The sequence below is a fragment of the Cetorhinus maximus genome, unplaced genomic scaffold, assembly GCF_964194155.1.
Source record: "Cetorhinus maximus unplaced genomic scaffold, sCetMax3.hap1.1 HAP1_SCAFFOLD_445, whole genome shotgun sequence".
Lineage (NCBI taxonomy): Eukaryota > Metazoa > Chordata > Chondrichthyes > Lamniformes > Cetorhinidae > Cetorhinus > Cetorhinus maximus.
The window spans coordinates 33,377-56,624 of NW_027596389.1; the positions used below are offsets into that span (position 1 = coordinate 33,377).

At 47.8% G+C, this 23,248-nt stretch overlaps 1 protein-coding gene across 5 annotated transcripts; it reads left to right on the forward strand.

The window, feature by feature from the left end:
- Positions 1 to 910: 910 nt before the first annotated feature.
- LOC144673714 (uncharacterized) lies at positions 911 to 17,319 on the forward strand. 5 transcript variants are annotated; one of them, XM_078535416.1, is made up of 5 exons: positions 911 to 1,309; positions 5,238 to 5,391; positions 5,606 to 5,736; positions 16,063 to 16,170; positions 16,894 to 17,319. In XM_078535416.1, exons 2-4 carry the CDS (start codon positions 5,244 to 5,246, stop codon positions 16,120 to 16,122), a joined length of 339 nt encoding a protein of 112 aa, XP_078391542.1. In that variant the 5' UTR covers positions 911 to 1,309; positions 5,238 to 5,243; the 3' UTR covers positions 16,123 to 16,170; positions 16,894 to 17,319. The 5 variants fall into 5 exon arrangements, 2 of the variants coding, with proteins under 2 accessions (XP_078391542.1, XP_078391543.1); XM_078535417.1 differs by lacking the exon at positions 911 to 1,309 and adding an exon at positions 4,340 to 4,980; XR_013574406.1 differs by lacking the exons at positions 911 to 1,309; positions 5,606 to 5,736 and having other exon boundaries at positions 5,243 to 5,391; positions 16,812 to 17,319.
- The last annotated feature ends 5,929 nt before the right edge of the window (positions 17,320 to 23,248 follow it).

A 23,248-nucleotide genomic window follows, 5' to 3' on the forward strand; every position in this document is an offset into this window, starting at 1 on the left:
GCCACTGTGAATGCAGCAGATTGGAATGATTGCCTGCCTGGCACTGAGCCAGGGGCAGTGAGTCAGTTCTGAGAGGCAGCGGGGGCTGTTGGCGAGGGTAGACCCGAGACACACTCACCCAGTCAGAGAGCAGGGCTCACTGAAGCTCAGGGAACTGACAGCAGCCAACCTGGCTGAGTCACACAGCAGCAGGGAGAGAGGGGGAAATTATCCATCAGCTGAACAAAGCCATGGTTCAACCTCCTGAACTCCAGATGTGTTTGTGGTTCTGGGCACCTAAGAGAGGCCATTTTGACCGTGGAGAGAGTAGGGGATGCAGATTCACCAGGATGTTAACAGGTCTCCATAGGTTAGATCATGAGGAGAGACGTTACAGACTAGGCTTCTGGGATATGTAAGATGGAGGGTTGATTTGATCGAGGGTTTTAGGGTTTTGATAAGGATAGAGAGAGAGAAATGTTTTTGTCAAAGGCACAAATTGAGTTGTGAACCAGACAATGGATAGTACGGCCTGTCATTGTTCTCCCTGTGCAGCATGGCTGAGTGGCCAGGGAACATTCCAGAATGCACCAAGCAGGGCAACAAACAGACTACAGAAAACAGAGAGAAACTTGAGGGGGGTCTCTCTGCTGGGGCTGTCAATGTCTCGGTGAGCCTCAGTTTGAGGCCACATGCTGCTTTCACATGGCAAAAGCTGTCAGTAACCTCTCCCAGTCCAGTGTACTGCAGGATGCTCAGTGAGACTCTCTGAATGTATTGCCATGGACAGAATGAAGCAGCGACAGAGCACTGCACCTCTTCCTTATTGCAGGCTTCCTCAAAGTGCAGGCTCCCATAGACCACACCCACCATACCTCAGCTACTTCTCATGACAAATAGGGTTATCTTTATCAAATGAGAAAGATTCCACTCCCTCAAAGTACAGGTACTGCAGATTCACAAGAAGCACATCCTGATCTAACCTCCCTGTCTCAGCAGCAGACAGTGCTCTCCCATCCTGGATCAAGTCTCCCTGTCACCTTCACTGCAGCCAGCCCGCCAAATTCCAGCTTGGGTATTGGGCAACAAAAGTTGTTCCCTCTAGACAGAGCTCACAACTGCAGCCAGGAACACATTCCCAGCTGTACAGCAGCCTCACAACAAGAGCCAAGCTGCCTTAAGAAACCACTGAGTAAACAATTGTTATCAACACTCCACTGCTTGCACTGTACCAGGGAGTTTGGAAGTACAGCCCTGACTGGGAATACAGATTGTAGTCATCTGCTGAGCAAATTCAACAGCCGGACAGCAAAAGCTACAGGTGGAGGAGGTAGGGGAAGAGTATGTGTGTGTCAGTGTGTGTATTGTGAGTGTGTCAGTGTGTGTATTGTGAGTGTGTCAGTGTGCATTGTGTGTGTCAGTGTGTGTATTGTGAGTGTGTCAGTGTGCATTGTGTGTGTAATGTATGTGTCAGCGTGTGTATTTTGAGTGTGTCAGTGTGTATTGTGTGTATTTTGAGTGTGTCAGTGTGTATCGTGTGTGTCAGCATTTGTATAGTGAAGGTGTCAGTGTGCATTGTGTATCAGTGTGTGTATTATGAGTGTGTCAATGTGTGTATTTTGAGTGTGTCTGGGTGTGTATTGTGAGTGTGTCTGGGTGTGTATTGTGAGTGTGTCAATGTGTGTGTTGTGAGTGTGTCTGGGTGTGTATTGTGAGTGTGTCAATGTGTGTGTTGTGAGTGTGTCAATGTGTGTGTTGTGAGTGTGTCTGGGTGTGTATTGTGAGTGTGTCTGGGTGTGTGCGTCAGTGTGAAGGTGTCAGTGTGTGTGTGTCAAAGTGTGTGCCAGTGTCAGTGTGCGTATTATGAGTGTGCCAGTGTGAGTGTGCCAGTGAGTGTCAGTCTATGTACTGCGAGTGTATCAATGTCCAATTAATGGCCAGCCAGCATGAATCACCCACTGAAACTCTCAGTGCTGCCTGGCTGTGGGGGCTGGGGCAGGTGGGTAGGGGGGAGGGCGAGCATGGGGGTCTGCTCATGTGTGCGGCCGTGTGCACTGATAGCTCCCTGAAGGCACAGAGCTGCCTCAGGGAACTGCAGATTTATAACAATTGAAATAAAGATTTCAAAAATAAAGTGAACATGTCCCCTCATGTGATTCTGTCACATGAGCAGGGACATGTTATAGATGAGATTTAAACATTTTTATTTTATATTTAATTCCTGTTGGAAACTTCATTCCTCCCATGTCAGTGTGTGTATCAGTGTAAGTGTGTTAGAGAGTGTGTCAGTGCGAGTGTGTCAGTGAGTGCTTCAGTATGAGTGTGTCAGTGTGTGTCAGTGAGTATGTCCGTGTGAGTGTATTAGTGTGTGTCAGTGTGCATGTGGCAAGAGTGTGTCAGTGTGTGTGTGTCAGTATGAGTTTGACAATGTATGTCAGTGTTAGTGCATCAGTAGGTGTGTCAGTGTGTGTGTGTCAGTTTGTGTGTCAGTGAGTGTGTAAGTGTGTGTCAGTGTGTGTTGTCAGTGTGTGTGTCATTGAGTGCATTAGCGTGAGTGTATCAGTGAGTGTGTCAGTGTGAGTAGTCAGTGTGTGTTGTCAGTATGTGTATGTCAGTATGCATGTGTCAGTATGAGTGTGACAGTGTGTTAGTATGAGTGCATCAGTGCATGTGTCAGTGCGAATGTGTCAGTGAGTGTGTCAATGTGTGTGTGTCTGTTTGTGTATCAGTGAATGTGTCAGTTTGTGTGCCAGTGTGAGTGTCAGTGAGTTTGTCAGTGTGTGTGTCAATGTGAATGTGTCAGTGTGTGCCTGTCAGTGTGTGTGTCTGTGTGTGTATGTCAGTGTGTGTGTCAGTGAGTCTGTCTGTGTGTGTGTGTGTGTGTGTCAGTGTATGTCTGTCAGTGTATGTTTCAGTCAGTATGTCAGTGTGTGTGAGAGTATGGGTGCCAGTGTGTGTGTGTGTCAGTGTGAGGGTGTCAGTGTGTGTGTCAGTATGAGTGTGTCAGCAGCGAGTGTGTCATTGTCTGTGTTAATGAGTGTGTCAGTGTGAGTGTGTCAGTGTCAATGCATCAGTGAGTGTGACAGTGTGACAGTGCGTGTCAGTATGAGTGTGTCAGTGTTTGTGTCAGTGTGGGAGTGTCAGTGAATGTGTGTCAGTGTGTGTGTCAGTGTGTGTGCCAGTGTGTATCAGTGTGCATGTGTCAGTGTGTGTGTGTTAGTGTGAGTGTGTCAATGAGTGTGTTAGTGTTTGTATCAGCGTGAGTGTGTCAGTGAATGTGTGTCTGTGTGTATGTCAGTGTGTATCAGTATGTATGTTAGTGCGAGTGTGTCAGTGTGTGTGCCAGTGTGTGTCATTGTGTGTGTCAGTGTGAGTGTGTCCGTGAGTGTGTCAATGTCTGCGTGTTAGTGTGAGTGTGTCCGTGCATGTGTCAGTGTGCGTGTCAGTGAGTTTGTCAGTGTGCGTCAATGTGATTGTGTCAGTGTGTGTCTGTCAGTTTGAGTGTGCTTGTGTGTGTATGTCAGTGTGTGTGTCAGTGAGTCTGTGTGTGTGTGTGTGTGTGTGTCAGTGTGTGTCTGTCAGTGCATGTTTCAGTGAGTATGTTAGTGTGTGTGTCAGTGTGGGTGCCAGTGTGTGTGTGTGTCTGTCAGTGCGAGGGTGCCAGTGTGTGTGTCAGTATGAGTGTGTCAGCGAGTGTGTCAGTGCCTGTGTTAATGAGTGTGTCAGTGTGAGTGTGCCAGTGTCAGTGCATCAGTGAGTGTGACAGTGTGAGTGTGACAGTGCATGTCAGTGTGAGAGTGTCAGTGAATGTGTGTCAGTGTGAGTGTATCAGTGAGTGTCAGTGTGTGCGCCAGTGTGTCTGCCAGTGTGTATCAGTGTGCATATGTCAATGTGTGTGTGTGTTAGTGTGAGTGTGTCAGTGAGTATGTTATTGTTTGTATCAGTGTGTGTGTCAGTGAATGTGTGTCAGTATGTATGTCAGTGCGAGTGTGTCAGTGAGTGTCAGTGTGTGTGCCAGTGTGTGTGTCAGTGAGTCTGTTTGTGTGTGTGTGTGTGTGCCAGTGTGTGTCTGTCGGTGTATGTTTCAATGAGTATGTCAGTGTGTGTGTCAGTGTGGGTGCCAGTGTGTGTGTGTGTGTGTCAGTGTGAGGGTGCCAGCGTGTGTGTCAGTATGAGTGTGTCAGCGAGTGTGTCAGTGTCTGTGTTAATAAGTGTGTCAGTGTGAGTGTGCCAGTGTCAGTGCATCAGTGAGTATGACAGTGTGAGTGTGACAGTGCATGTCAGTATGAGTGTGTCAGTGTGAGAGTGTCAGTGTGGAGAGTGTCAGTGAATGTGTGTCAGTGTGTGTCAGTGAATGTGTGTCTGTGTGTATGTCAGTGTGTGTCAGTGTGTGTGTCAGTGAGTGTCAGTGTGTGTGCCAGTGTGTATCAGTGTGCATGTGTCTGTGTGTGTGTCAGTGTGTGTGTCAGTGTGTGTGTTAGTGTGTGTGTCAGTGTATGTGATAGTGTGAGTGTGACAGTGCGTGTCAGTATGAGTGTGTTAATGTTTGTATCAGTGTGAGTGTGTCAGTGAATGTGTGTCTGTGTGTATGCCGGTGTGTGTCAGCATGTGTGCCAGTGCGAGTGTGTCAGTGAGTGTCAGTGTGTGTACCAGTGTGTGTCATTGTGTGTGTCAGTGTGAGTGTGTCAGTGAGTGTGTCAGTGTGTGCGTGTCAGTGTGTGTGTCAGTGTGTACATGTCAGTGAGCGTGTTAGTGTGTGTGTCAGTGTGAGTGTGTCAGTGTGTCAGTGTGAGTGTGTCAGTGTGAACATCAGTGGGCTGAATTTTGTCCTTATCGGGTGGGCGGGCCCAGGAGTGGCCATGAAACTGACCGAGGAGGCCACCACACCTCAGTAAGAAGGTATGGGAGGAGGTGGCAGCGCTGGCGAGCAGCCATGATGTGGTGCGGTGCACATGGGTGCAGTGCCAGAAGCGCTTCAATGACCTGCTGCACTCAGGAAGGGTGAGTACCATGTCGGCATGCGTCAGTGCACAGAAACGTTAAGGTCTGCCTGTCCCCCTGTGGACGATCCTTAATGCCACTGTCAATGACGCTGGAGCTAGTGAAGGGGCTGAGCCCTGGCTGCTTGGACTGAGTGCCTTGCGGCTCGAGGATCACAACTCGGATGTGCCCTGCCAGGTGCTCCTCAGGTGGGGTTGGCCAGGCTGCAATGGCGCTGCAGGTAGATTGGACTAATCAATGCTCCTCTATCCTTTCAGGAGAAGATGGCCCGCAACCAATTGGAGAGGGCACGTATAGGTGGAGGGAAGCCCAACCTCCTGCTGCTCAGCAGGTTTGTGCAAGGCCCTGGAGCTGGAGAGTTGGGCACTCCCTGTGCAACCGGGCGTGGAGAGGCGGGGGTGCCAGATGAAGGTAAGAGCGCAGTGCACAAAGGTGAGGGTTTTGGATTGTGCAGCCATTCTAGTGTAGTCTCTTCACAGGTGTGAGCTTCAAACCTGGAGTCCCCATTGATCATTGAAAGACGATGGCGCTGTGATGCAGATCTCCACTGTCTCACCAGGGTGCCTGGTATGCACAGTGACAGTGTGATGACTTTAACTAATGACATGTCCTTGTTCTCCATTAGATTCACCAGCAGGCGTTCACTCTGCGGACCCCGAAGAGCCACCCCTGACACCGGAGGACCACCGGGCTTCATCTGCACCTGTGTCATCCCCACTGTCTGAACCAGGCATCAACGCAGATACCAGCACCTCGGTGAGCATTAGTTCAGTGGCTAGAATGTCAGTGCACATTGATGAGGCCACTTCACACTCGCTTGAGGTGCAGGCGGAGGCAGAGAGTGCCCGGGGCGCCGGCAGTCGGAGGACTGCTGGAGACCAGGAACATGCTCAGTCGGTGGCTGATGATGAGCCTCTGGAGTTGTCCCTGAGGCAGCAGCTGCTGGATGTCCAGCAGGGTGTGCGGGAGGATCTGGCGGAGATACATGAGGGAATGCGTGCCATGGTCTTCATTGTGGAGGAGTCCATGTGGAGCATAAACACTCCATTGACCCTCATGGCCGAGCACACTGCCTCCTCCATTGAGAGAGTAGTGACTCTCATGGAGAGGCAGATCCAGGGACAGAATCAGGTGTTCCTGGGGTTGCGCTCAGACCTGCAGCCCTCACACAGGCAATGACCTCAGGTGGTCAGTCTCCGTGTGGGAGATGGATGAGACATCCAGTATCCCGGCTAGGTGCCCGTCCATCAATGGTGAGCAGGGAGGCCCAGAGCGATGTCACGTTGGCACATGAGCTGCCTGTCGTCTCTGCGGGCTCCTCTCAGGGCTCTCTGGATGATGACAGCAGCTCCTCCGTCCCTCTGCCAGTGACCCTGCCATCTGATGAGGCTGCGGAGACTGGGGAGATACCAGCCATGGCACTGGCCACTCCCTCCCAGGCAGGGCTAGCACAGGCTCCATGGGCCAGAGGACGCCCACCAAGGTCATCAAGGCCAACAGGACAGCAGAGTGAGCCGGCTGTCTCCAATGCCGGTGCCAGCGAGGGGGTGATTTTATGTTCATTTATGTTTAGTTAATGTATACTGATCTGGGACTTAAGACCAGAGGGGTTGATGTAAATAGTCTGTACATGTCAAAATGATATAAACCTGGTTTTGTCATCATGGCCTGAGTATGCTTCACCTCATTATTTCATTGGTGCAGAGTACGCCAGTATGTAATGCTAGACGTGAATGGTTCTAGACTTTATTGCGCAGGCACTGAGTGGACTTTGGGTTTAAAAGGAAGGGTCAGTTCAGACATCCAGGATGGAGGCAGGAGCCCTGGAATGTGGTTGAAGCTGATCTTTGGCAGCCTAGCTGAAAGAGCGTTGGATCAAGGTGTCCTTGGTGTCCCTGCCTCCCTGGGGGTTACGAAGGCCCACCTCCACACCCTCAGCATTCTCCTCACTGTGCTCGTCCTCAGACTCACTACTGGACTCATCAGCTGTGGCCTGTAGAGCTGTGTCAACATCCTCTTCCTCCATTGTGACCCCCCTTGCCAGAGCTAGATTGTGGAGAGTGCAGCATGCAACCACGAACAGTGACACTGGCTCTGGGGGCATTGCAGTGCTCCCACTGTACGGTCCAGACGTCGGAAGCGCATCTTGAGAAGACCGATGGTTCTCTCTATCACTGACCTTTTGGAGGTGTGGCTCCTATTGTACCGCTGCTCAGCTTCTGTTCTTGGGTGGCAAAGAGGCATCATGAGCCTCTTTTTCAAGGGATAGCTCTTCTCACTCAGCCGCCATCTATCCAGCCAGGCTGGAGCGCTGAAGATCCTCGGCACCTGGGAGTGTCTGAGGATGTAGACATTGTGGGAGCTGCCTGGGTACCTGGCACAGACTTGTAGAATCAGCATTCTGTGATCACACACTATCTGCACGTTCATGGAGTGGAAACCCTTCCTGTTGACGAAGACACTGGGCTCACCTGCTGGCGCCTTGATGGCCACATGTGTACAGTCTATTGCACCCTGGACACGGGGGAAGCCAGCAATGGCCGCGAAGCCTCTGGCTCGCTGTGTCTGGCTGGCCTCGTCCATACGGTAAAGAATAAAGGTCAGTACCTGCCTGAACAGAGCTTCTGTCACCAGCTTGACACAACTGTGGACAGCTGACTGGGACACTCCACACAGATCCCCCACTGAGCCCTGGAAAGAGCCGGAGGGATAGAAGTTGAGAAGCTGTGACCTTCAGAGCCACTGGCATGGGGTACCCACCCACACAATTGGAGCTGATCTCAGGGCCGACCATCTGACGGATGGAGGTTGTCTCCCTGGAGATGTGAAGCCTCCTTCAGCATTGCACCTTGGACATATTGAGGTAGCTGCATCGTCACCTGTAAACCCTGGCAGCAGGATAGTGGCGTCTCCTGCGGCTCTTTCCACCTTGGACTTCCTGCTGGCCCAACGCCCCTTGTGCCTGCACCTCTCCTCCCACAGGTCCCTCCCCTGGAAGCTGCATTGGGACACCTGGCCTCCTCTCCCTTCTGCCCCTCTCTTCCTCCTCAGAGGAGGTGCCACCAGCGGAGACCACAATCCCCTTTACCAGGGTAAGGGAAGGCTGACTGATACCTGGAAGGGTCCACACGGTCTGAATCTTCCAGGGGCCTTGGGGACACCAATGAAGCCTGGAAATGCTAAGACTGAAGCCCCAAGCAGAGATGAAGCTGAAAGTACCAATAAGCAACCAGCAGCAAGCTATCTCCAAAACCCCTCACCACTCACACTGGCAATGCTGCTGACCCTTTTTATCCTGCCCTTGGATGAGGTTTGAGGAAATGCCGGCTGGGCCATCTGCCTGTTTTGCCCATGCGACAGGCAGAAAACCGCATGGGTAATGAAAAATCTCAAACAATTGACTGTTAAGGGCCTTAAGTGGTCTGTTAATTAATGGCGGGTGCTGCTCTGACACCCATAGAACCATAAAACATTACAGCACAGAAAACAGGCCATTCAGCCCTTCTAGTCTGTGCCAAAATATTATTCCGCTAGTCCCATTGACCTGTACCTAGTCCATAACCCTCCAGACCTCTCCCATCCATGTATCTATCTAATTTATTCTTAAAACTTAAGAGTGAACCCGCATTTACCATGTCAGATGGTAGCTTGTTCCACACTCTCACCACTCTCTGAGTGAAGAAGTTCCCCCTAATGTTCCCCCTAAACCTTTCCCCTTTCACCCTAAAGCCATGTCCTCTCATGTTTATCTCTCCTAATCTAAGTGGAAGCACATCCTTTAGCTAATATCACCACTGTCAACACCCCTTTGTCCTTTTGTCTATGACATCATTGGCAATCTCTTCTTTGCCCCCACCTATCACTAGCCCTCTATCCAGCTCCACCTGTCCCAGCCCCCTCTAACAGCTTATATTTCACCTCATTTCTATTTTTCTTTAGTTCTGATGAGTCATACAGACCCATGCGTGCCCGCCAAGCTAAAGATTGCAGAGTGCACGATGACTTCAGGATGCTTGCCCGACATCATTGCGCACTATTTTACTCTCGTTTGGGTCGGCTGCGTGCCTGCCCAACAAGGGAAAAATTCTGTCCAGTGTGTGTGTCACTGTGTTTGTCAGTGTGTGTGTCAGTGTGTGTCTGTCATTTTGAGTGTGTCAGTGAGTGTGTCAGTGTGAGCATCATTGAGTGTGTCAGTGTGTGTATGTCATTGTGAGTGTGTCAGTAAGTGTGTCAGTGTGAGTGCCAGTGAGTGTATGTCATTGTGAGTGTGTCCGTGAGTGTGTCAATGTGTGTATGTCATTGTGAGTGTGACAGTGAGTGTGTCAGTGTGTGTATGTCATTGTGAGTGTGTCAGTATGAGTGTGACAGTGAGGGCGTGTCAGTGTGTGCATCAGTGTGAACGTGTTAATGTATGTGCCGATGTGTGTTTGTCAGTATGTGTGTCAGTGTGTGTATGTCATTGTGAGTGTCAGTGAGTGTGTCAGTGTGTGTGTCAGTGCGTGTGTCATTGTGACTGTGTCAGTGTGTGTGTGTCAGTGTGTGTCTGTCAGTGTGTGTGTGTGTCAGTGAATGTGTCAGCATGTGTCTGTCAGTGGGTTTATGTCATTGTGAGTGTGTTAGTGAGTGTGCCATTGTGTGTGTCAGTTTGAGTGTGTCAGTATATGTGTGTGTGTCAGTGACGTGTGTCAGCGTGTCTTTCAGTGTGTGTGTCAGTGAGTGTGTCAGTGTGTGTGTCATTGTGAGTGTGCCTTTGTGAGTGTGTCAGTGTGTGCATCAGTTTGAGTGTCAGTCTGTATGTCAGCGTGAGTGTGTTAGTGAGTGTGTCAGTGTGAGTGTGTCCGTGTGTGTGTGTCAGTGTGAGTGTCAGTGTGAGTGTGTCAGTGTGTGTGTCAGTGTGTCAGTGTCTGTGTGTCAGTCAGTGTGTGTGTCAGTTGGTTTGTCAGTGCGTGTCTGTCACTGTGTGTATCAGTGTGTGTATCAATGTGTGTATGTCATTGTGAGTGTGTCAGTCTGTGTGTCAGCATGAGTGTGTCAGTTTGAGTGTGTCAGTGTGTGTGTCGGTGTGTGTGTGTCAGTCAGGTTGTGTGTCAGTGAGTTTGTCGGTGCATGTCTGTCACTGTGTGTGTCAGTATGTGTATCAGTGTGTGCATGTCATTGTGAGTGTGCTAGTGAGTGTGTCAGTGCATGTGTCAGTCATTGTGTCAGTGTGAGTGTGTCAGTGTGTGTTAGTATATGTGTCAGTGTGAGTGTGACATTGCAAGTGTGTCAGTGTGACTGTCAGTGTGAATGTGTCAATGTGTGGGTCAGTGAGTATGTCAGTGTGTCAGTGTGAGTGTGTCAGTGTGTGTGTTGGTATGTGTGTCAGTGTACGTGTCAGTACATGTGTCTGTGTGAGTGTGACAGTGCGAGTGTGTCAGTGGGTATGTCAGTGTGAGTGTCTTAATGCGTGTGCCACTGTGTGTGTGTGTGCTTCAGTGGAGTGTGTTAGTGTGTGTGTCAGTGGGTGTCAGTGTGAGGTGTGTATCAGTGTGTGTGTCAGTGTGTTTGTCAGTGAGTGTGTCAGTGAGTGTGTCACTGTGTGTTTGTCAGTGTGTGTTTCAGTGAGTGTGTCAGTGCGTGTCTGCCAGTGTGTGTGTTAGCGAGTGTGTCAATGTGTCTGTCAGTGTGTGTATGTCATTGTGAGTGAGTCAGTATGTGTTAGAGTGTGTGTCAGCGTGAGTGTGTCAGTGTGAGTTTGTCAGTGTGTGTGTGTCAGTGTGTGTGTGTCGGTGTGTGTGTGTCAGTGTGTCTGTATCAGTGTGTGGGTGTCAGTGTGTGTGTGTCAGTGTGAGTGTGTCCGTGTGTGCATCAGTGTGAGTGTGTCAGTGGGTGTGTTAGTGTTAGTGTGTCAGTGTGAGTGTGTGTGTATCAGTGTGTGTGTCAGTGAGTGTGTGTCAGTGTGTGTGTCAGTGTGTGTGTGTCAGTGTGAGTTCGTCAGTGTGAGTGTGTCAGTGTGTGTGTCAGTGTGTATGTCTGTGTCTGTGTCAGTCAGTGCGTCAGTGTGTGTGCCAGTCAGTGCGTCAGTGTGTGTGTCAGGGTGTATGTGTCAGTGTGTGTGTCAGTATGTGTGTGTCAGTGTGTGCGTGTCAATGTGTCAGTGTGCGTGTGTCAGTGTGTGTGTGTCAGTGTGAGTGTGTCCGTGTGTGCATCAGTGTGAGTGTGTCAGTGTGTCTGTTAGTGTTAGTGTGTCAGTGTGAGTGTGTGTGTGTCAGTGTGTGTGTGTCAGTGAGTGTGTGTCAGTGTGTGTGTCAGTATGAGTGTGTCAGTGTGTGAGTTTGACAGTGTGTGTGTCAGTGTGTGTGTGACCGTGTGTGTGTGTGTCAGTGTGTCTGTATCAGTGTGTAGGTGTCAGTGTGTGTGTGTCAGTGTGAGTGTGTCCGTGTGTGCATCAGTGTGAGTGTGTCAGTGTGTGTGTTAGTGTTAGTGTGTCAGTGTGTGTGTGTCAGTGTGAGTGTGTCAGCGTGAGTGTGTCAGTGTGTGTGTCAGTGCGTGTGTCAGTGTGTATGCGTCAGTTTGTGTCAGAGTGTGTGTCAGTGTGTGTGTGTGACAGAGTGTGTGCCAGTGTGTGTGTGTCAGTGTGTGTGTCGGTGTCAGTGTGTCTGTGTGTCAGTGTATGTGTGTCAGTGTGAATGTGTCAGTGTGAGTGTGTCAGTGTGTGTGTCAGAGTGTGTGTCAGCGTGTGTGTCAGAGTGTGTGTCAGTGTGTGTGTCAGTGAGTGGGTGTCAGTGTGTCAGTGAATGTGTGTCAGTGTGTGTGTCTGTGTGTGTGTCGGTGTGTTTGCCAGTGTGTGTGTCAGTGTGAGTGTGTCAGTGGGTGTGTGTGTGTGTCAGCGTGAGTGTGTCAGTGTGTGTGTCAGTGCGTGTGTCAGTGTGTATGCGTCAGTTTGTGTCAGAGTGTGTGTCAGTGTGTGTGTGACAGAGTGTGTCAGTGTGTGTGTGTCAGTGTGTGTGTCGGTGTCAGTGTGTCTGTGTGTCAGTGTATGTATGTCAGTGTGAATGTGTCAGTGTGAGTGTGTCAGTGTGTGTGTCAGAGTGTGTGTCAGCGTGTGTGTCAGAGTGTGTGTCAGTGAGTGGGTGTCAGTGTGTGTCAGTGAATGTGTGTCAGTGTGTGTGTCTGTGTGTGTGTCAGTGTGTTTGTCAGTGTGTGTGTCAGTGTGAGTGTGTCAGTGTGTGTGTGTCAATGTGTGTGTCTGTGTGTGTGTTAGTGTGTGTCAGTGAGTGTGTCAGTGTGTGTGTCAGTGTGTGTCAGTGAGTGTTTCAGTGTATGTGTGTCAGTGTGTGTGTCAGCGTGTGTGTCAGTGTCGGTGTGTCAGTGTGTTTGTCAGTGTGTGCGTGTCAGTATGTGTGTCAGTGTGTGTGACAGCGTGTGTGTCAGTGTGTGTGTGTCAGTGTGTTTGTCAGTGTGTGTGTCAGTGAGTGGGTGTCAGTGTGTGTCAGTGAGTATGTGACAGTGTGCGTGTCTGTGTGTGTGTCAATGTGTGTATGTCAATGTGTGTGTCTGTGTGTGTGTCAGTGTCAGTGAGTGTGTCAGTGTGTGTGTCAGTGTGTGTCAGTGTGTGTGTCCCAGTGTGTGTGTCGGTGTGTGCGTGTCAGTGTGTGTGTCTGTGTGTGTATCAGTGTGTGTGTTGGTGGGAGTGTCTGTGTGTGTGTGTCAGTGTGTGTCAGTGTGTGTGTCATTGTGAGTGTGTCGGTGGGTGAGTCAGTGTGTTAAATTTAAATAAGGGCAGTTAGGAGGGCATGAAAGCGGAGAAAGAGAACAGAGAAAGAGAAACTGAACTAGCAAATGAGGTTAAGGGATATGTCAATAGAAGTTCAGTGGCAGACATTTAAAGGATATTTCAGAATATATACATTCCAATGAGGAAGAAAAATTCCAAGGGGAGAGCCAACCATCTGTGGTTAACTAAAAAAGTTAAAGACAGCATCAAACTGAAAGAAAAAGCATATATTTACGCAAAGACGCGCGGCAGGTCAAAAGATTGGAAAGAATATAAAGAACAGCAAAGGATGACAAAAAGATTAATACGGAGGGAAAAATTAGAGTATGAGAGAAAGCTAGCTAGTAACATAAAGACGGATAGTAAGAGTTTCTATAGATATTTAAATAAGAAAAGAGTTAACAAAGCGAGTGCTGGTCATATAGAAAGTGCATCTGGGGAATTGATAATGGAAAGTAGGGAGATGGCCGAAAATTAAACATGTATTTTGCTTCGGTCTTCCCGATAGAGGACACAAGTAACATCCAGGAAATAGCTATAAATCAGGAAATGGAAGGGAGGGAGGAACTCGGGAAAATTACAATCACCAGGTATTGAACAAATTGTTGGGGCTGTAGGCTGACAAATTTCCATATCTGGATGGACTTCACCCTAAGGCCTTGAAAGAAGTGGCTAGTGAGATAGTTGATGCACTGGTTTTAATTTTCCAAAATTCCCTAGATTTGGAGAAGGTTCCTTTAGATTGGAAAATAGCAAATATAACTCCTTTATTCAAAAAGGGAGGGAGACAGAAAGCAGGAAACTAAAGGCCAGTTAGCTAAAATCTGTCATAGGGAAAATATTAGAAGCTATTATTAAAAATGTTATAGCAGGGCATTTGGAAAAATTCAAGGCAATCAGGCAGAGTCAACATGGTTTTGTGAAGGGGAAATCATGTTTAACCAATTTATTGGAGTTCTTTGAAGGAATCACATCTGCTGTGGATAAAGGGGAACCGGTGGATGTACTGTACTTAGATTTCCAGAAGGCATTTGATAAAGTACCGCATCAAAGGTTAATGCAGAAAATAAAAGCTTATGGTGTAGGGGGTCACATATTGGCATGGATAGAAGATTGGCTAGCTAACAGGAAGCAGAGAATTAGCATAAATAGGTCTTTTCCTGGTTGGCAGGTTGTGATGAGTGGTGTGCCACAGGGATCAGTGCTGGGACCTCAACTTTTTACAATTTATATAAATGACTTGGATGAAGGGACCGAAGGAATGGTTGCTCAATTTGCTGATGCCACAAAGATAGGTAGGAAAGTAAATAATGAAGAGGACATAAGGAGGCTACAAAGTGACATAGATAGATTAAGTGAGTGGGCAAAGATCTGGCAAATGGAGTGTAATGTGGGCAAATGTGAAATTGTCCATTTTGGCAGGAAGAATAAAAATGAAGCATATTATCTAAATGGTGAGAGATTGCAGAGCTCTGAGATTCAGAGGGATCTGGATGTCCTAGTGCTTGAATCACAAAGGGTTAATATGCAGGTACAGCAGATAATTTTGAAAGCTAATAGAACGTTATCATTTATTGGGAGGGGAATTGATTACAAAGGTAGGAAGGTTATGCTTCAGTTGTGCAGGGCATTGGTGAGACCACATCTCGAGGACTGCGTACAGTACTGAGTCTCCTTACCTAAGGAAAGATTTTTTAAAAATTCATACATGTGATGTGGGCGTCGCTGGCTGGGCCAGCATTTATTGCCCATCCCTAGTTGCCCTTGAGAAGGTGGTGGTGAGCTGCCTCCTTGAACTGTTGCAGCCCATGTGGTGTAGGTACACCCACAGTGCTGTTAGGAAGGGAGTCCCAGGATTTTGACCCAGTGACAGTGAAGGAACGGCGATATATTTCCAAGTCAGGATGGTGAGTTACTTGGAGGGGAACTTCCAGGTGATGGTGTTCCCAGATATCTGCTGCACTTGTCCTTCTAGATGGTAGTGGTCATGGGTTTGGAAGGTGCTGTTGAAGGAGCCTTGGTGAATTCCCGCAGTGCATCTTGTAGATGGTACACACTGCTGCTACTGTGCATCGGTGATGGAGGGAGTGAATGTTTGTGGATGTGGTGCCAATCAAGTGGGCTGCTTTGTCCTGGATGGTGTTGAGCTTCTTGAGTGTTGTTGGAGCTGCACTCATCCAGGCAAGTGGGGAGTGTTCCATCACACTCCTGACTTGTGCCTTTTAGTTGGTGGATGGGCTTTGGGGAGTCAGGAGGTGAGTTACTCGTCACAGGATTCCCAGCCTCTGACTTGCTGTTGTAGCCACAGTATTTATATGGCTAGTCCAGTTCAGTTTCTGGTCAATGGTAACCCCAGGATGTTGATGGTGGGGCATTCAGTGATGGTAATGCCATTGAATGTCAAAGGGTGATGGTTAGAATCTCTCTTGTTGGAGATGGTAATTGCCTGGCACTCGTGTTGCGCGAATGTTACTTGCCACTTGTCAGCCCAAGCCTGGATATTGTCCAGGTCTTGAGCATTTGGACATGGATTGCTTCAGTATCTGAGGTGTCTTGACAGGGTGGATGTGGAGAGAATGTTTCCGCTTGTGGGGGAATCTAGAACTCGGGGTCACAGTTTAAAAGTAAGGGGTCGCTCATTTAAGCCAGAGAAGAGGAGAAATTTTTTCTCTGATGGGTTGTGAATCTTTGGAGCTCTCTCCCTCAATAGGTGGTGGAAGCAGAGTCTTTGAATATTTTTAAGGCAGAGCGAGATAGATTCTTGATTAACAAGAGGGTGAAAGGTTATCGGGGGTGAACAGGAATGTGGGGTTGAGGTTACAATCAGATCAACGATGATCTTAGTGAATAGCGGAGCAGCATCGAGGGGCCAAATGGGCTACTCCTGCTTCTAATTCGTATGTTCATACGTTTAAATAGATGGAGCAGTTTGCACAATCACTTTCAGCAATCTTGGGCTTGAGTGATGGGATGAGGCCAAATATCCCTCCAAAAACCGTAGGACATTGTGATCCACACATCAGGGGAATTCATCCCCAAGGCTGATAGAGCATACGCAAAAAAGAATGAATTTTGTTTTTAGACAATTGCTATGTAATGGGTTTTGCTCAGACTGATAGAAGCCTGGACTGTGGTCAGGCAGACAGCAATATGCTGATGGACAAGGCTTGTAGTGTTGGTTAATAACCTCAGGCAACTTTCTCATTAGACTGTTCCAGATTTCCAGTCCCCTAGAGTTCCTTTTTCTCTGTGTGGGTGAGTGGTTTTCTGTCTGTAGGGGGTTTTTTTTGGCTGTTCTTGATCTAATGATAGCTTTGTGACTGCAGCTCTCTCTCTCCTGCCTGGCCTGGGAAGATTTATCCTGTGCTTTCCCTGTTGTCCTCTGAACAATGTGATCTCCACTCAGTGAGGCTGTGAGTGGACATTAGTCTGTGGTAAGTGTGAAAAGCAAGGCAATGCTTACAACTGCACACGGCCTGAGATGTGTTTTAGGGCACAGCTTGGAAAGGGGGAGGGAGGGAGTGAAGATATTGCTTGCTGCATTAAAGAATATAACTGCAGAAATACAGACTAGAAATAGAATTAATTAGTTGGGAAGTGTTACACTGTTTTCAGTTTTACTGCTGTCTCTGTTAATGATAGACAGAGCCCAAAATGTTTGAGCTGCCAGTGACATCAGGGACTTACCTGAGCAGAGATACTGGGTGTGGTGGGGGGGGCGGGGGGGAGCTGTATTTTAACCCCTAAAAGCAAACAGGTTTGGCTCAGGTGGGATATTAAAATCTTAAAAACCGGAATTCCACCTTCAATCTGCCCACTGTTGGTTTTACTGCTGGCAGGAAAGCAGTTGGGCAGCCACTTCCAGAAACCAAGTTGAACATTTTAATTAATTAAATATTATAATGAGGCTGCATAATCATAATTAAACACCATTTTAAATTTAAACCTGTCTAACCAAGTATTCCGACCTTGCGAAATGGGGATGCTATCGAAAGCCTGGTGTTATTGTCCAGAAGCCAGTTAGTGAAGGGTGACACCACAGCCAATCTTTATGCGGTGTTACAGTTATCTACAGAATGAATCATTACAAGAACAGACCTCTGGACTCAACCCCAGACAGTTTTGATAAGAATCTCTTTCTATCTTCTCATCTGAAGCCCGCGTCGCCTTGTGGAAAGACCGACTCGCCAGTCTCGAACAACCCCCAGCGATGGAAATTCTACCGGATGAAAGCCTTCCCTCAGAAGCTAATTGCAACTGGGCAACCTGGAAGTGCCTTGACAGACTTAGGACTGGTGTAGGTCGTTCAAAGGTGTCACTAAGCAAATGGAGATATACAACCAGCCCGACAACTTGTGAATGTGGAACTGAGCCACAGACTATGCAACATCTCCTGCAATGTCTATCGCTAGAGGAACCCTGCACTGTTGCAGATCTTGCCGAATTCAACAACAAGGCACAAAAATGTGTCCAGTTCTGGCTGGGCCATGTATAGACTGTCCGTGAACACGATAAGAAGAATGTAAAAACCCAACTCATGCCCTCCACCTGCATATAATTAAACAAAATTGATGTACAATTAACACTGAGGGCTGCTGGATCTGGGGAGTAACTTTTACCTCTGGATCAACTGTACCTGCTTCACCAGCCCGCCACGATCCAAAACCCCCAAACCTTCCCATCTCCCCCGGCCTCAATCAAATATCTTCTTAGACTTCTCTGCTCTAAAGGAAATGACCCCAGCTTCTCTGGATAATCCATGGAGCTGTAACCCCTCATTCCTGGAAACATTATAGTAAATCTCCAATGTACCCGGTCCAAAAGCTTCATAACCTTCTGAAGTGCGAAGCCCTAAATTGGGCACCTTACTCCAGCTGGGCGGAGCTAGAGTTTATCATTTGGCAGCACCTACCAAACCCACAACCACTACCATCTAGAAGGACAAGGGCAGCAAATACATGGGAACACCACCACCTGGAAGTTCCCCTCCAAGTCACTCACCATCCTGACTCGGAAATATATTGCCGTTCCATCACTGTCACTGGGTCAAAATCCTGGAACTCCCTTCCTAACAGCACTGTGGGTGTACCTACACCACATGGACTGCAGCAGTTCAAGAAGGCAGCTCACCACCACCTTCTCAAGGGCAACTAGAGATGGGCAATAAATGCTGGCCTAGCCAGCGACGCCCACATCCCATAAATTAATAAAAAAGAATCCAGTTTTAACATAACTTGTGTGCTTTTGCACTCTCTGCCTCTATTTACAAAGCTCAGAATCCTGCTCACAAACACTCAGCAGGTCAGGCGGATTATCAGTCTGAAATGTTAACTCCGCTCTCAAACATCCCCAGGTCTCTATTCCTGCACCCTCTTTAAAATTTTGCCCTTTATTTTACAATGCCTTTCCTTACTCTTTCTACCAAAATGAATCACTTCCCACTTCCCTGCAAAAATTTTCATTTGTGATATATGTGTGCCTATCCCACTTGAAGTCTCACTATCCTCCACAGTGTTTACGACACTGTTATGTTCTGTGTCATCTGAAATTTTGAAATTGTATGCTCTACCCCCAAGTCCATGTTTACTGGAGCTGTGTTGCAAGGCCAGACATAAAGCCAATCCCCAGGTGCCTGTTGAGAAGGTGCTGGTGGGTCCTCTTCTTGAGCAGAGAGTCAGGAGCAGGGTCAAGCTAGGGGTGGAGTCAGGAGGGGACAGAGACCGAGGCAGAATCGGGAGGAAGGGGGATCTGGGACAGAATCAGGAGGGGGAGGCGTCTGGGGAGGAGTTGGGAAGGGGAAGGGATTGGGGGGGAGTTGGTGAGTCTTTCTTTTTTTAATAAGGGTTATTAGTAAGGGTTATTAATAAGGGTTTATTAAATAAAGGAATGGCAGGGCAGCGTCGACCTCTCGAATGCATATCCTGTACTATGTGGGAACTGTGGGTTGTTTCCAATGTCCTGGATAACCATTTGTGCAGGATGTGTCATCAGTTGCAGCAGCTTTGAGCAGCAGCTGGTGTCACTGTGGTGCATCAGTGAGGCTGAGATCTTCGTGAATAGCACTCCTTAGGAGCATGTAGGGAAAGAGGCAGTCAAGAAGAAACAAGGCTGCCTGAGCTGTACAGGGAGGGCACAAAGACTGCATGAGCAATAGTGATAGGAGATTCAATAGTAGGGTACAGACAGATGTTTCTGCAGCCACAGATGTGAATCCAGGATGGTGTGTTGCTCTCGTCGGGACCTGGAAAAATTTATTAATTTTGCTTCCAATCTCCACCCCTCCATCATTTTCACTTGACACTTCCCTTCCCTTCCTTGACCTCTCTGTCTCAATTTCTAGTGATAGACTGTCCACCAATATCCATTACAAGCCTACCGACTCCCACAGCTACCTCGACTACAGCTCCCCACACCCCGCTTCCTGTAAGGACTCCATCCCATTCTCTCAGTTCCTTCACCTCTGTCGCATCTGTTCTGATGATGCTACCTTCAAAAACAGTTCCTCTGACATGTCCTCCTTCTTCCTTAACCGAGGTTTTCCACCCACGGTCGTTGACAGGGCCCTCAACCGTGTCCGGCCCATCTCCCGCGCATCCGCCCTCACGCCTTCTCCTCCCTCCCAGAAACATGATAGGGTCCCCCTTATCCTCACTTATCACTCCACCAGCCTCCGCATTCAAAGGATCTTCCTCCGCCATTTCCTCCGCCATTTCCGCCACCACCAAACACATCTTCCCTTCACCCCCCCGGCGGCATTCCGTAGGAATCTTTCCCTCCGGGACACCCTGGTCCACTCCTCCATCACTCCCTACTCCTCAACCCCCACCTATGGCACCTCCCCATGCCCACGCAAAAGATGCAACACCTGCCCCTTCACTTCCTCTCTCCTCACCGTCCAAGGGCCCAAACACTCCTTTCAAGTGAAGCAGCATTTCACTTGCATTTCCCCTAACTTAGTCTACTGCATTCGTTGCTCCCAATGGGGTTTCCTCTACACTGGAGAGACCAAACATAAACTGGGCGACCGCTTTGCAGAACACCTGCGGTCTGTCCGCAAGAAAGACCCAAACCTCCCTGTCGCTTGCCATTTTAACACTCCACCCTGCTCTCTTGCCCATATATCTGTCCTTGGCTTGCTGCATTGTTCCAGTGAAGCCCAATGCAAACTGGAGGAACAGCACCTCATCTTCCGACTAGGCACTTTACAGCCTTCCGGACTGAATATTGAATTCAACAACTTTAGATCTTGAACTCCCCCCTCCATCCCCACCCCCCTTTCTGTTTCTTCCCCCACCCTTTTGTTTTTTCCAATAATTTATATAGATTTTTCTTTTCCCACCTATTTCCATTATTTTTAAATCTATACTTTTAATGCCCGGTTAGTCTTTCCACCCCACCCCCACTAGAGCTGTACCTTGAGTGTCCTGCCATCCATTCTTAATTAGCACATTCTCTTAGATAATATCACCACCTTCAACACCTCTTTGTTCTTTTGTCTGTGACATCTTTTGATTATCTGCTCCTATCACTGCTTGCTTGTCCCTACAACCACCACCCCCCCAACTTCTCTCCCCCCACCCCCCCCACCTTAAACCAGCTTATATTTCACCCCTCTCCTAATATTACTCAGTTCTGTTGAAGGGTCATGAGGACTCGAAACGTCAACTCTTTTCTTCTCCGCCGATGCTGCCAGACCTGCTGAGTTTTTCCAGGTAATTCTGTTTTTGTTTTGGTGTGTTGCTTCCCTGGTGCCAGGTTCAAGGATGTCATTGCCGGGCTGCAGAGCACCCTGGGAGGTGTGGGGAGGGTGGACAGTGAGTGGTCAGGGTCCACATCAGTATCAACGACATGGGTAGAAAGCGAAATGTGGTCTTGCAGTGAGAATTAAGGAATGTAGGTAGAAAATTAGCAAGCAGGGCCTCAAAGGTAGTTATCTTCAGATTACTCCCAGTGCCACACACAAGTGATTATAAAAGTAGGAGGGTAAAGCATGTGTGAATATGTGGCTGGAAAGATAGTGCAGGAAGAAGGGCTTTAGCTTCCTGGGACACTGGGACAGCTCTGGGGGAGATGGACCTGCACAGGCTGGACGGGGTGTACCCAAACAGAGCTGGGAGCAATTCCCCTGTGGGGTGATTAGCTAGTGCCATTGGGGAGTGTTTAAACTAACTTGGCAGGAGTGTGGGAATGAGGAGATAATACTAGAGAGGAAGACCAAGGAGCACAGAATGCTAGGAGATACAGATCGCACCAGAGTAGGAAACAGTACATTAGGTGGAGTCACAGGAAGGGAGAAGACAATAGAGTCTAAATCAGGGTTACAGTGCCTGCAAGTGAATATGTGGAGTGTGGCAAATAAGATTGGTGAGTTACAGGTGCAGATGTGGAAATATGATGTTGTGGCAGTAACAGGCTCAAAGAAGGGCAGGAATGAGGTGGGTCAAGTCGATCAAGTGTCAGTCGGGGAACATTTCAGGGACAGTGATCATAGTATCATAAGGTTTAGGTTGGTTATGGAAAGGGCAGGGAACAATTCAGAGTTTGAATAATTAACTGAGGGGAAGGCAACTTCAGCGGGGTAAGAATGGTTCTGGCCCAGATCAATTGGAATCAATTAGCAGGCAAATGGTAGCTGAACAATGGGCTGCCTTTGGAGACAAGATAGTTCAGGCACAGACAAGGTATGCTCCCATAAAGTGGATAGACAGAACAAACAAATCCAGAGCTCCCAGGATGACAAGAGATAGAGATTAAGATGAAGAAGAAAGAGTGTGTTTATGACAGATGTCAGGTGGATAATACAACCAGGTACCAGGCTAAATATAGACAGTTCATAGGGGAAGTGAAAAAGCAAATAAGAGAAGCAAGGAGAGAATATGAAAAGAGATTTGAAGCTAATATAAAAGGGAATCTACAAGTCTTCTGTAGGCATATAAATAGTAAAAGGGTGGTAAAAGGAGAACTGAGGCTGATTAAGAACCAAATGGAAGCAGGGGACATGGCTGAGGTATTAAATTAATATATTGCATCTGCCTATACCAAGAAGAAGATGCTACCCAGGCCATGGTGAAAGAGGAGGTAATTCAGACACTAGAAGGGTTTGAAATTGATAAGGAGGAGGTATTGACTAGGCTGTCTGCACTTAAAGTTGATAAGGAATCAGGACTGGATGGGATGTATCCAAGGATACTGAAGGAAGTCAGAGTGGAAATTACGGAGACACTGGCCATAATTTTCCAATCTTCCTTAGACTCAGGGGTAGTGCTAGAGGACTGGAGAATTGCAAGTGTTACACCCCTGTTCACAAAAGCCCAGCAACTGCAAGCCAGTAAGTTTAACCTCAATGGTGGGGAAGCTTCTAGAAATGATAATTTGGAACAAAATTAATAGTCACTTGGGCAAACGTGAGTTAATTAAGGAAAGCCAGCATTGATTTGTTATGCAAAAATCGTGTTTAACTAACATGCTGGAGTTTTTTGATGAAGTAACAGAGAGGGTCGATGAGGGGAATGCTGTAGATGTGGTTCACACGGACTTCCAAATGACATTTGATAAAGTGTCACACAACAGACTTGTGAGCAAAGTTAGAGCTCATGGAATAAAAGGGAAAGTAGCAACATGGGTACAAAATTGGCTGATTGAGGGGAAACAGAGAGTAGTGGTGAATGGTTGTTTTTGGGACTAGAGGTAGGTTTATAGTGGAGTTCCTCAGTGGTCAGTGTTAGGACCCCTGCTTGTCCTGATATATATTAATGACCAAGACCTTGGTGCAAAGGGCACAATTTCAAAACTTGCAAATGATACAAAACTTGGAAGTATTGTGAATTGTGAGGAGGAGAGTGTAGAACTTCAAAAGGACATAGACTTGTTGGTGGAATGGCAGACAAGTGGCAGGTGAAATTTAATCCAGACATGTGTGAAGTGATTCATTTTGGTAGGAAGAACACAGAGAGACAATATAAAATAAAGGGCACAATTCTAAAGGGGGTGCATGAGCAGAGAGACCTGGAGGTATATGTGCATGAATCATTGAAGGTGGCAGGTGTTGTATGTTGGTTAGTCTCGTTTCAGATTGATTAGGTTGGTATATTCAAACAACAAGTGATTTATTTTATACAACTGAACTATGTGCAGCTATCCATGTCTACGTGTTACACTGCTGAAGCCATGAACATTCTCCCTCTTGACTCCATGTCATGTGTTCTATTACATCATCATTATGGAAAGTACTATTTACATAGTCCCGCACATTAACTCTTACAAACCCTAATACTACAGCTGGACAGGTTGAGAGTGCAGTTAAAAAAGCAACCATCATTCTAGGCTTTATTAATAGGGACATAGAGTATGAAAAGGAGAAAGTTATATTAAATCTGTATAAACACTGGTTCAACCTCAACTGGAGTATCATGTTCAGTTCTGGGCACCACACTATAGTAAGGATGTGATGACATTAGAGGAGTGCAGAAAAGATGGGCGAGAATGGTTCTAGGAATGAAGAACTTCAGTTAC

Bases quoted from the DNA above. Each gene is read 5' to 3' on its own strand.
- LOC144673714 (XM_078535416.1), top strand. From the start codon at position 5,244: ATGGCCCGCAACCAATTGGAGAGGGCACGTATAGGTGGAGGGAAGCCC. The intron at 5,392-5,605 runs GTAAGAGCGCAG...GTTCTCCATTAG, and splicing joins GGCGGGGGTGCCAGATGAAG to ATTCACCAGCAGGCGTTCAC. The intron at 5,737-16,062 runs GTGAGCATTAGT...TTGTGACTGCAG, and splicing joins ACGCAGATACCAGCACCTCG to CTCTCTCTCTCCTGCCTGGC.